At 39.9% G+C, this 13,500-nt stretch overlaps 1 protein-coding gene across 2 annotated transcripts in view; it reads right to left on the reverse strand.

Moving 5' to 3' along the window:
- Positions 1–13,500, reverse strand: part of rasgrf2 (Ras protein specific guanine nucleotide releasing factor 2) — a 137,896-nt gene that overhangs the window by 95,382 nt on the left and 29,014 nt on the right. For both annotated transcript variants that reach the window (XM_062972286.1, XM_062972285.1), the window contains exon 2: positions 280–386. In XM_062972286.1, the coding sequence (XP_062828356.1) occupies positions 280–386 (107 nt within the window). The remainder of the gene's footprint in view (positions 1–279; positions 387–13,500) is intronic.

Here is a 13,500-nt window from a genome sequence, read left to right on the forward strand (position 1 = left end):
AACAGCATGTAATGAAGTAATAGCATGAGCAAATCAAAGAAAATTGGAGTTTTGTAGCTTTCCTAATGTGAGCCTATACTGGCCACTGAAAAATGATACTGAAGTTACTGGATTGGAGCTTTTGTTGTCTCTCAGGAGAAAGCAGACCAAGAGCAGATTCAACTTCATATGATCCTTGGGGCCAATTAAACACACAAGAAAAGGAAGGAAATTCTGTCTCAGCAAACCACAACAATTGGTTAGGAATTAACTGTAGTCATGGGAGGTTTGATTTCATACCTCGCCTGGTGAATAGCATCTACCCATTCTTCTCCATCTGCTTCATCTTCACAGCGGAGCTCAAGTGGTTTCTGTCCTTCATGGCCAAAAAGGACAGTGAAGTAGAACTATTAAGTTGTAAAAAAAAAAAGACAAAAAAAAAGAGAAAGTCATGTTTGAACACAGTCATTTTTACTGTGAATGAATATGATACACACATTTAATACACTAGTGGAGCACTCCTTTCCCAAAATGCTTGTGACCAGAAGTGATCTGCATTTATGATTTTAGGGGCATTTTGGAGTAATTGCATATACATATTGAGATTGCATTAGAGAAGGAATCCAAGTTAAAATGCAAAATGCATTTATTTCATCTTATATACATATAACAAAGTAATTTTATACAATATTATGCAAATATTTATACAATATTATGTAAAGGTATCACTATCTCATTTCTACATTTTCAATAATTAGGATTCCAGCATTCTGGATAAGGGATACTTAACCTGTATTGTAAACATTGTCAATACATGCAGTTCAGCTCTGACTCATAATTTAAACAGTATGCACATTACAAATAAGAAAACATTGCTCAGTGATATCAGAAGGTCAGCATTTTTTTTCTACAGTGGAAAAAAGGTGCTCATGGGAATCTTGTAAGCTGGCTATGAGGGCCTTGAGGCAAAATGCGATTAAATTCTACATACTGCTTTGAACTAACTAGATTATTTGTTGTCTGAGGTTTTCCTTTGTTGTTTTTTTAATGGGGGGAATCTTGCAAAATACCACTGATTAATAATATAACAAATTCAAAATGACATGAGGGAAACTCCGAAGGACCAAACATTTTCAATCTAATGGGCCATGGTATATTGCTCTCCCCAAATCTATCCATTTAATGAAAGTCTTCAGAGTCCATAAAACGATATGAAATGGGTGACAAAACAAGGGTAAATGCAGGCTTCCCATGCTATTTGAGCCTGACAAATCAGCTTCGCTCAGGATAATAAAATACTTCCCTTGCAAAATTACATATATACAGCTCACTATCAATGTAATTCGATTTTTGTTGCCTCCTTTCCATGAAGACAAATAAAGAAATCTGTTCCTGCTCACCTCACTTTCACTGACCAGTAATGAACAGGTGACAGTTTGTCAAGCTGTTCTCAAACCAGATCCAATGGCCACCATTGACGAGAACTGTGCCAGAGAACTTTAATTCTCCATGTACCTTTGGGTGCTCACCAAGGTACTCTGGTTCATCTGTTTGGATACCCACATAACCAAGCTGTGACTGAGATAGTAAGACAGGCAGACAATTCATGCCAAACTTTCTCAAATGCTTGGACAGCAAATAGGAGAAGGTGGGGAGCAGAATCTGGACCAATCAATAGTACACAGACATTTCCTACTCAGCTTCCAAGAGGTCAGCTAGCTGTTATTGTTGTATTGGAAAAGTGTAAGGAATGCTATATAGATCCAAGGACAGGCCAAAGGCTCATAAAGCTGTCACGCCACTTCATCACATTTACCTTGGGAAGCATCCTACAAGGCTTTCATTCCAGCTTCAACCGGAGGGAAAGCATCATACGACGCTTCCCTCGCAACATGGGAGGCTCACTAGGCCTCTCCAGGAGGGCAACACTTTCCCCATGTGATGGGGAAAGTGTTATCAAGAGGGAAATGCAAGCAGAGCAACAGATTCACCATGTTGCTCCCTCTGTCCTTCCGGATGCCAGGCAAAGTGGGACCCTTCACCTGGCTAATATGATGACGTCATTAAAAGCTGCCTAGCTTTTGTTATTAGCCATTGATGCACATCAACAGACCACACATGATTTGTTTCCATGGAACCTGCTGATTATCTTCTACCAATGGGAGACAAAGGTTGGCAGAAGCTGGGGCTAACAGCGGGAGCTCACCCATTCCCCGGATTCGAATCACTGACCTGTTGGTCAGCAAGTTCAGCAGCTCAGCAGTTTAATGAGTACAGATGTACTAATGCAAGATCTGTACAATTCACCAAGCTGACTGTGCTGCTTTGAGACTTGTAGTAAAACAGAACAGGCAACATTTCCAAGCGTTTTCTGTCAGTACCAATTTGGAATTGGTACCTTTGTAACCTTTCACAGAAAACTTCAGTCAAAACAATGCATTTCTATTCAGTTTGATTTATTCGTATTGTGTACCTAATTGTCCTGCAGCAGCTCACATCACAAGGGATTGTGGTTGGAAAATAAAAAGTGGAGGGTATAACATGACTGCATTTTCCTTTCTACTTTTCAGATCATTAGTTTATCCAAGAAGGTGCTCAGCAATATCTTATGCTGTATATCTCAAAATGATATTGTGGTGATAACTTTGAAAAGGTGAGAAATTTTAAAAATAGTGTGTATAAAACTACCTTCAGAGTGTATGTGTAAGGTGCATATGAAATATAAATGAATTTCATGTAATACTTGGGTCCCATCTCTATGACACCTCATTATGTACATGGAAATATTCCAAAATCTGAAAAAAACCAACATCCCAAACAGACCTGGTTCTAAGCATAGCAGACAAGGGATACTCAAGCTATGGTTGTTATATACAGAAGGATCCTCTGTTCTCACATGTTCGCCAAAAGACATTGATTGCCTAGGATGCTCTGCCCTGACTCAGAATCCTTCTGCATTCCACTATCCATGCAAGCTGTGCTGAGGAGCACAGATTGCTTATTTTATGGTTAGGTCATAAAACTAACTTACGGGAGAGCACATGTACACAGCATATCATTTCCTGGTTAAAATATGTGAGCCTTTAATGGTATGTTGCAATCATTTTATGTGGCATTGGCAAAAGAAACCCAACTCTGCCTTAATTAGTTCTTCTCATTGACAAAACTGAAATAGTGAGCCTGACTTTCTTTGTTTTACCTATTCAAGACACAATCTAAGGCACCATTCTTCAAACTAACAAAATGTGGTTTCTTGATATAAGAAAAGGCTGTGTAAGAAAATGCCTCCTCCTCAATCTCTTCCTCCCATGGCTTCAACACTTCTCTCCTGGCTTATTAATACACAGTTTTGCATGACAGTTTAAAAGATGAAAGTACTGTAATACAATTGCTATTGACATCTTGGAGGAAACCTTCTCTGACAAGATGAGCTCCCTGACAAGATGAGATCATGAGCCCACCCAATCAAAATATAATTTGCTGGTACATATATCGTGAGAAACTATAGTTTAGTAAGCTAGGATTGAAGTACCAAAGCTCAATATGTAGGTGTAGGACACAGAAAAGGAGACAGATTGGTTTATTGGCCCAAGAGAGTTACCTCTGAATGAAACCAATGAGTCTGGCTACATATTGTGCTTGCATGTCACAGCAACCCAACAGATAAAAGCTTGAAAAGTACAAAGAGGGTTCACCATCTGGCAGACAGAGTTGGAAGGGATGCAGGAAGAACATGATTCATTTAAAAAAAACATTGGCTAGTCTTCATCAATAGTGTGGTATCTTCCCTTCGTTTTCTTCTCTCCTAACTCCTAGGGAAATTAGCTACAAAGAATAGGGATCAGAAGGATTTTTGACTTGTGTCAGGATTTTCAAAATAAAGAATCTTCACATGGTAAATATAAGATGTACCACTGCTCTAGTATCTAAGACTGTTGGGTAGAAATTGTGTGATTCTCTACATATTGTAATAAAACTGCCAGCTCAGATTGTTCCAGGCCCTGGAACCAAAACCTGAGAATAGGGATGACCCCTGGAAATGTGATTAAGCATTATGCATTAGTACCAATCCACAGTCACTCACATATTGTCTTTCCCACACCACTGGAGAAATTATACTGTTTTGCCGGTATTGCGCCATCTGACATCTGCCAGGAAATAGCAGCCAATAATAAAAGGACCAAGGCAGTGAGATTTCCAGCCCATCCCCTGTTTGGATATCAGCCAGCAAGCCAATGCCTAAAATCAATAAATAGTTTTCTAAGATCTATAGAGTTACTCGCAGGAACACCCCAGCAAGCAAGTGGCAGGCTAAAACCCGGAACCTCAAGCCATGGCTTATCCGAATGAGAGATTCCCTCCTGGGAACACAGAAGACTGGGCAACTTGGAAGGGACTGCACAGACTGCGCTCTGGCACCACGAGATGCAGAGCCAACCTTAAGAAAGGGGGCCACAAAGTGGAGTCCACGGCATATGAATGTGCAGAAAAACAAGCCACAGACCACTTATTACAACGCAGTCTGAACCCTGCCACATGCACAATGGAGGACCTTCTTATAGCAACACCAGAGGCACTCCAAGTGGCCAGTTTCTTGTCAAAGGACATTTTGTATCATGACAAGTTTTTAACTTTGTTTGTGTTTCTAAATACATTACAACTGTACCCTCATTTCATTTCTGATACAATAAATAACATTTCATGAAATACATATTACATTTTCCTGTTTTGGAATTTACACAGAAATAATAGCTAAATAGTTTTAAGTTCAAAGTGAATTGGGGAACACATACAGGCAGTCCTCAAGTTACAAACAAGATAGCTTCTGTAGGTTTGTTCATAAGTTGAGTTTGTATGTAAGTTGAAACAGGTACATTTTTGAAGTGTAACTCCAGCCAAAGATATATATTAATTAGCTTTGGATAATATAGGGAAGCATTAACATCCTTGTGGTATTTGTTTTGCTATCTGTGCCCCTGTTCAGAAGATTTCACCTCACTTTCTGTCTCTGTGATCATTGGATGTCGAAAAATGTGGCTTGTTGTGGAAACAAGGATTGGTGGAAAAGTTTCAGTGGAGACCCTATTTCCCCATGATAACTCTTTCAGGAGTGAATTTCCCTTCCTAGGGACAGATTTCTATTTCTTCCTGTTGTCTCACTTCCATTCTTAACTATGAATCATTTGTCAGATGTTTGTAAAGGTGAATGCAGAGCAGGATGGAAGCATTACAATCACCAAGAGGGAAGTAAGAAGGCAACTAAGTAAACAGATAAATCCTCTGAAGAGTTTTTGCAAGTTACAGCAACAAAATGATTAATTGTAGCAGGCTTCTGCTTTAATAACAAAGAAGGAGATTTGAATACTTTTCTCTCGCTTGGAGCTGAGCTCATTGGACCCTTGTTTTCTGCTTAGGCCGGATCTACATTGCCAAATAATGCAGCTTGAATTTCAAATGCATTATATCAGGTATGGGTAAATCCAGGCCTAGGGGTCCGATGAGGCCCTTTGGGCTCTTTTCTCAGGCCCTCCTCTCTTTCACCTTCCTATAAGCATGAGAACATGGCGGCCTGCCACGTCCTCATGCTGAGAAGAGACCAGGGAAATCATATGCAACTGCAGCACCAGTCCCAGGCAGAGCCTCTTCCTGGCCTGCACCTTGGCTTCCACCTCCACGGGATTTAGCTGCTCCTCATTGGCGTGCATGGAGCCAACACATTCCTCTTCTTCCAGGCCTCCGGCCCTTGCAATGAAGAGAGCAGCTTCTCTTCCACCTTCTCTGCTGCTGCCTCCCTCCTTAAGGACAAGGACAAGTTCCCCCTCGGAGAGAAGAACCACAGGAGCAGGAGGGAAGGGAAGGAGAGCCCTAGGCAGCTGCATGCCCAGGTGACGGTGTGGAGGAGAGGACAAGGAGCTGCCCTTCTTGTCACCAGGGGCAGAAGCCCAGAAGAAGGAGAGTGTGCTGGCAAGGAGCAGCTGAGTCCCGTGGCAGTGGAGGCGAAGGTGCAGGCCAGGAAGAGGCTCTGCCCGGGGGTGGTGCTGATGAGCACAATGTTTTAGGCACAGCTGTGGACTAGGCAAGCTACCATGTGTGAAACCCTCCCTCCCCCTGCACCAACCACCCCTGCCCCCTCCCTGCCCAACCCATCCACCCTGCTCCGGCCCACCATGTGGCCCCCAAGTTTAAAAATTTGCCCATGCCTGCATTATATAGTTCTACTACTGATCATATAATGCAGTTCAAATGGCATTATTTGATCAGCCTTAGAGATGATCCATGAAAACTGGAGCGTAAGGCCCAGTCACTGTGATAAAAAAAAGTTCAAGTGTTAGATTGCATCTATCAGCATCCCTCAACGATTGGCTGTGCTGAACTGCTAGAAAATGCAGCCTCACAATGTTTGGTGACCCACATGATTCCCAGCTCTGTTGCAGACAAAGCAACAGCAAGAAAATACTCCTCAAAATGAATCTGCTCTGTGTTGGATATGTGGCACCATACAATATCACTGCAATGCCATTTCAAAAAGTTTCAAAATGTTGCAAGTGTAGTTTTATGTACATAAAATCCTGAATCCACTAGATCAGTGGTTCTCAACCTGTGGGTCCCCAGGTGTTTTGGCCTACAATTCCCATAAGTCCCAGCCAGTTTACCAGCTGTTAGGAGAACCACTAGAAGTGGTACTTAAGGCCAGAGACTAGGCTGACAGTAGAATGGCTGACAATAGGATTTCCCATTGCAGACTGGCTTTTGCTGAGGAGTCAGACTAAATATGCCAAACAGTAAAGGTTTGTGTGTGGAAGAGTGAGAGTGAGTCCCCCTTTGGGTGTGAGAAAGGCAGGGTATAAGTACAGTAAATAAATAAGTAAGAGAGAGGAGGGGGAGGAGGGGTACCTTAGAGACAATGACGGTGGCACGATACCTAATATTTGTTAGTACTCTGAGGAAGCAGGCATGGTAAATCCTTTTGAGTGTCTTTTACCATGAAAACCCTATGATGAGACAATCCAAAACAAGAGATAGTGTCAGAAGATTACATGCTCAGATTGGAAATCTCTCAACAAACTACTGAATTACAGCAGACGGCAACTGGTGATGTGCTGAAAGAGGTAACTAGGCTCAAGCTGAAAGGATGTTCAGCTGTTGACATCCCGAAAGGACAATTATAATAGAGATAGAGGAGTCAGGGAGGCAAATCGCCGGAGTCTCAGAATCGCAGCCAAACAATTAGCTGATTAGGTCTGCTTCCCTTGGGAAATTCTAAGGAGTCATGCATCTGGACAGAGTTGGGTTTCGCTTCTTGTTCTCCAGGGAAAGTGTTCTGTTGGCGGGAAAACAAGACCCTATATAGGAGTTTTGCCGCAAGGGGAACCTTGCGGAGTCAATTGTTCAGCTTGAGGAGAGAGATCGTGTGTGGACTTCGTAACCCCAGTTCCTTGTTTCTCGGATCAAGTTTCCAGCCTTGCCTTGTTTCACGGACTTCTTTGGACTCTGTTCATGTTTCATGTTGCCTCGTTTCAAGTCTTGAATCTAGCCAAGAACCAAGTTTATTCTCCAGCCTTGTTGTCAAGCTACATTGGACTTTAAAGACTCTGTCATTTCCCCACACTTTGCTTGGCAAGGTGTGTGTTTCGGTCAAGTGGATTATAACTTTGAACTCTAATATCTTATATTGGACAATACATTTCTGGACTATATTTGACCTCATCTGAAAGGTCTGCTTCTGAACTATATTCTTCACTTGTTTTTATTGACTTTATATATTTCTATAATAAAGATATTAGATAGATTCTGGTCTCTGCGCATGGTTATTGGTGCTCTGCAGCCTGGGTCCTGACAGTTAAGTTCCTTGATGAAAATATTTGACACTTTGTTTCTCTCAAGAATGATTGTTATGAGCAAGTTAGCTAAGTTTTATGCTTTGAAAACAAAAACAGAATGTAAGCATACTTCAACTGTGGATTTAAACACAGAGATAGCAAAAGTGAATTGCAGAGCTTCGAAAGTTACTTTTAAGACAAATTAATGTAATGACATGGTGACGTCATCCATAACTGAGCAATGGTAGGATGACATCTTAGGTCTGGATCCCCTGTTGGCGCAGTGGGTTAAGCCCTTGTGCCAGCAGGACTGATGACTTGAAGGTTAGGTTGCTGACCTGCAGGTTGTCGGTTTGGATTCAACCCGGGGAGAGCATGGATGAGCTCCCTCTATCAGCTCCAGCTCCGTGCGGGGACATGAGAGATGCCTCCCCTGGGCAACATCCTTGTAGACAGCCAATTCTTTCACACCAGAAGTGACTTGCAATTTCTCAAGTCACTCCTGTCATGAAAAAAAAGAATCATTTCAGAATCATTCCATCAAGGATTACTTATGGATGGTTTTAGCATATCGTTACATTCACTCTTCTTAAAAGTTACTTCCTCTGTAACATAGTCTGCTGCATTATTTGAAGACATTATCCCAGACAAGTGACAAAGGAGTCCTTCTTACTACTGTAAAAAGCTTCACTTTTTTTAAAAAAAAGAAAAGGAAAAAAACCACTTAAAAAACCACCTTCCTGAAATGTATGTACGTATCAACAACATTTGAAGTGAGTGTGGGTGACAGTGAAAAGAAAGATTGCCATATGAAAACCAGGAGGATCAAATCAGTGTTTTAATATATTTGCTTCTCATTCTATCTTTTCTTTAATCTATCAGTTGTGTTCTTTTATAAAAACCCATCTGTTTAGGAATTCATTTATTGCAAGTGTGTTTGCTTTGTTACTTACAATAGTGCTTTTTTTTTTTTGCAGCAATCTTCTTACAGCTTCTTTCAGCAGCTGTCTCCAAGCGCTTTTGACTGGCCTACCAAGTCAATTTTAAATCACTAATTTTAGATTTAATTCTATTACTATTGTATTTTAATCTGTGTACCATATGTTTTAATATATGTATTTTATTGTATGTACTTTTTGGTGATATGTTTTGACTGTGTTATGCCTAACTTCGAGCCGTGAGGAGAGGTGGGTAACAAATAAAATATTATTATTACTATTATTATTATTATTAATGTAGAATTCCTCAGATCCTTCATGGTTCTATTTCCTTTTCAGTGATTTACCACCTCACCCTATCCTAGTGCAGTTGTCATTTTCTCTCACAAAAAAAAAATAGATTCAATGCAATACTCAATGCATTTGGGCTAAATAAGATACCTTCTTCCTCAAATAGCATGCAAGAAATCCATATTGACATCCATATTGACAGATGAGTATAAATAATTCAAATTCATTTGTTTTAGAATGAAATAAAATTTAAACTAAGCGGTGCTTGCGAAGCAGAAAATGTTCATTCTCTCCAAAAATGAGCATGCACAGCTAATTGGAAGTGGCTGAAAAAGATTAATAGTCAGCAGCCCATTAATAGTGCTTGCACTTCACTACCAAACCTTTCAATTTACAGTTATTCTAATGTATCAGTTTTAACAAAGCTCCTCTTTCTCAAGACTACAATTCCCACTGCTCAGACTTCTTCCTCCTTTCCCAATTTTGTTCAATTTTCATGGAGCCCGGAAGCCAATGAATTGCTGCTTGTTGCCCTTGTTATCCATCCCATATCAGCATCTATCCATCCAACAACATCCCAGGATCTTCATGGACTTAACTCCTCTTTCTCCTTCCTGCCACTTACTTTTCTGATTTTCTTGCCAAGCGTTAACGTTGTGTCTTAACTCATATGGCCCCAATTGCTTACAATTTCTAAGAAGCAACATTTATAATATTGACAGACTGTGGAGCTCCTTCAAATGGGACGCATGTGTCAGGAGATTGAAGAACATGTCTCTGCTGTACCTCTTGAGTGCTTTAAAAATATTCAAATTACTGTTTTCTGATAATTGCCAGCAACACGCTGGAACATTATATTCCAGCCCTCAGGAGGGCTTGTTTTTAATTCTGAAACATATTGAAATAATCTGTTCTGTTATTTAGTTTGCTTTTCTTTTTTTAAATGTGTGTGTGCCTGTTCTACAATTACAGTGCTACAGTGCATCAGTGAAAGGGCCCTTTCTATTATTACTCTTTTTAAAAAATTCAGAGTAGAAAATTTGCCCTTCAAAACAGAAGATAACTTTGCAAAATACAGCACAGTTATAATAATATGTTTGAAAGAACCCTCGTGCGGATCCAAGAAATGACTACAAATACACCCACCAAAAGCATGAAACAAGTAGACCACAGAGGCAACAATAACTGGCAGAACCAAAAAAAAGTCTTGCTTCTTTAAAGCAATGTGGAAAAGCCCACTGTCTTGCAACTCCTAATACCACCCTTGGTGTATTGGAATAACTGCTGCATTATTATTGTGATAATTCAGCTTTAATTATCATAAATTAGAGAAGTAATGTTTTTAGACTTCAACTTCCAGAATCTACCATACTCACTGAGAGATTCTGGAATCCATATTCCAAAAAAGTCACTTTTCTTGACTCTATTATTATTTTCTGATTTCTGATGCTGCAAAAACTATCAAGTATAAACATAGCTACTGGTTGATATCCAAACAGCTGGCAAATTGGCTAATTGAAGGTAGGTAGGTAAAGGTTTTCCCCCAATTGTATCCAACTCTGGAGGTTGGTACTCAACTCCATTTCTAAGTCGAAGAGCCAACGTTGTCTGTAGACACCTCAAAGGTCATGTGGCCAGCATGACTGCATGGAGCCCTGTTACCTTCCTGCCAATGCAGTATCTATTGATCTACTCACATTTGCATGTTTTCGAACTGCTAGGTTGGCAGAAGTTGAGGCTAACAGTGGGAGCTTACTCTGCTCCCAGGATTCGAACCACTGACCTTTCAGTCAGCAAGTTCAACAACGCAGCAAATCTGCTGCGCCACCAGGAGCAGATGCAAAGGTAATCTTTAAAGGCATTGTAACAGTTATTTTGTGGTTTATTAATAGGTCCAACTGAAACAACCAGAACTTTAGGAAATGCCAAGAGCCTAGTACTATATGTCTAGGCATTACAATATTTTTAAGGTACTTACAATACAGGTGAGAGAGAAACATACATTAATAGTTAAATATTTATCCTTTTCCCCCTTCTCTTTAGCTCAATAGATCTTGCTAGGAACCCACACACACATAACTACATATCTAAGGCATTTACCAGATAATGAAAATAAATATTTCCTGAGATAGAATAATGAAACCTATTTTTGCAAGCATATGTGTGGCTAATATCCTGATGGCACCAGATTCTGACTGATATTGGAAGCTGTGCAGGGTTAACCCCGTGGTTAATGCTTAAATGGGAGGCCACCAACAAATACCAGGAACTGTAGCCTATTATTTCAGAGGAAGGAACTGGCAAACCTACTACTGCATAAGAAAATATGATGATATTCATCAGTTCACCATAAGCTGCCTTTCAATTTGAAGGCACTTACACACATTGATTAAAACTCTGGTTATAATTGTATAAAAATATGTCAGAAGAAAAATCTTATATATGCATGTACACCAAACAAAGCTTTTCCTGGTACACAATACAATACCTTTGTCTTACATGTATTTGGTTTTCCCATCTATTCCAAAAAAAATAAGGCAATTAATAAAAGACAATGGAATACAATTTGGGAAGCAGTCCAAAACCTTAACACTTTGTAAAATTTGCTTTAGGTTTGTTTTAACAATCCTTCAAACCATTTTTCCATTTATTGGCAACATTTTCCACAGTACTCCACCCCTTTCCATATCCTTCCCTTTCGGGGCTTGGAAATAATCTTGACCTGAGATAAAACTTAATGGCATATATACAAAAATGCTAGATTAAGATGCCCAGTTTTCCATGTGAACTGAAACAAGTAATTTTCTCGCTAGTGCTACTCAGATTATAAAAACACTTCTGAAGGATTCTATGGAGAATGCATTATGTCACTGCATTCATCACAGGGCCCCACTTGTGGCCCTGTGATAACTGAGGAATAGATAACATACACAGGCAGATACAGGTGCTGCACAGTTGGAAAATGGCTCAACAGATTGTTTTGACTTGAAGCTTGTGAGAGCAACAGGTTTGAGAATGGCACGTGCTAATTTTCAGATGGAAAGAGTAAGGCTTGTTTGGAAAGGAGTGGAAAGTTTGAAGAATTGCTCCAGTAGTTAGGTAGTTTTCTTCCACAGGCTTTGCTGGGCTTGGGTTTTGTTTATGATTTCTGACTATATCATCATGTCTGGGGGCACAGTTTTGACGAGGCAAATGGTGAATGTTACAGTTTCTCTTACTGTAATTCATAGTTTTGTTTTAAGTAAACAAAGCTTCTACTGACATGGATTATTTGCTCGCAATTCAAAGTATCAATAGCAACATTTTATCCCCATGCAGAAGGGGTTTGTTTCTTTTAATAGGGTTTTTCACATGTTCATGCTGGGTTTCTTGGCCATTCCAACAACTGGTAGCGAACTGGAGCTTGCCAGATTGTTGTTTTTGCAAGTGGATGCCGCTGTGGCAACAGCAGACAAAATCTGGCAACAAGTTGGGAGGTCTATTGTGAGACCTCTCACTTCTTTACACCAAAGTCAACATGGAAAACAAATAACAAAATATGCTAAACTGAAGGGTATTTACTTAATGGAACGTGCAGCGATTAGTAATTGTCATTCCTGTGTGCTTTTATCGACATGTCACTTTTTACTAAAATTGCTTGGCATAATGATTATTCCTCTCTTGTCTCATTTGTGTAGTCTATAAGAAATGTCTAACTCTTCTCTTAACTTGTATTTTTAAAGTTGAATACATTAAGACACTTTACCAGGGAGGCTGCATTAGGGCTCTTACAGAAAAGCACTGCAGTTAATTGTACCTTTTCGAGTCTCCTCTACAGCAGGAGTGGGAATCCTGCGGCTTTTCAGATGGTATAGGACTGCAATTCCTCGCCATTCACTATGCTGGCTAGATTTGCTGGAAGTTTCAAACAGTATCTGGAGGGCCACATGACTACTACTGCTGTCCTAGAGTATAGAAATAATGTGCAGAAATTAATTAATTACACTAATTCACTGATCTTTTATCAGCAAATGTAAAATTCATTACTTAATATGTCAAAGAATACTATTTTAGCATGCCTCATTATGTTAACTTATAGAGGTCATTTTCTGCTATTCTAAAAGATATGCTTCAGTGTAATGATTTAGCGGATTAATGACTCTAAGGAATTAAAGTTCATAGCCCGAGGCTAGAGATCATGTGGCCCTCCAGATGCTTTGGGGCCAACTCCCATCAGCAATAGTCAGGATAACCAATCAGTCCCACATTAATGTTATTTTCATTCTGTAAGCCAGTGGGAAGTTGTAGTTTGAATGTTGAACCATAACTCTGTAAACCAAGCTTTTAACCACTGTTTAACTACAGAAACATGTTGAGTGATTTTGGACAAATCACATTCTCTCAGCCTCAAAAAAGGTAAATGCAGATCCTCTCTGAACAAAGATTGCTAAGAAACCCCTGCCGTTAAGTTAGAAATAATTGAAGGTACACAA

Source organism: Anolis carolinensis, chromosome 2, assembly GCF_035594765.1.
Source record: "Anolis carolinensis isolate JA03-04 chromosome 2, rAnoCar3.1.pri, whole genome shotgun sequence".
Taxonomy (NCBI): Eukaryota; Metazoa; Chordata; class Lepidosauria; order Squamata; family Dactyloidae; genus Anolis; species Anolis carolinensis.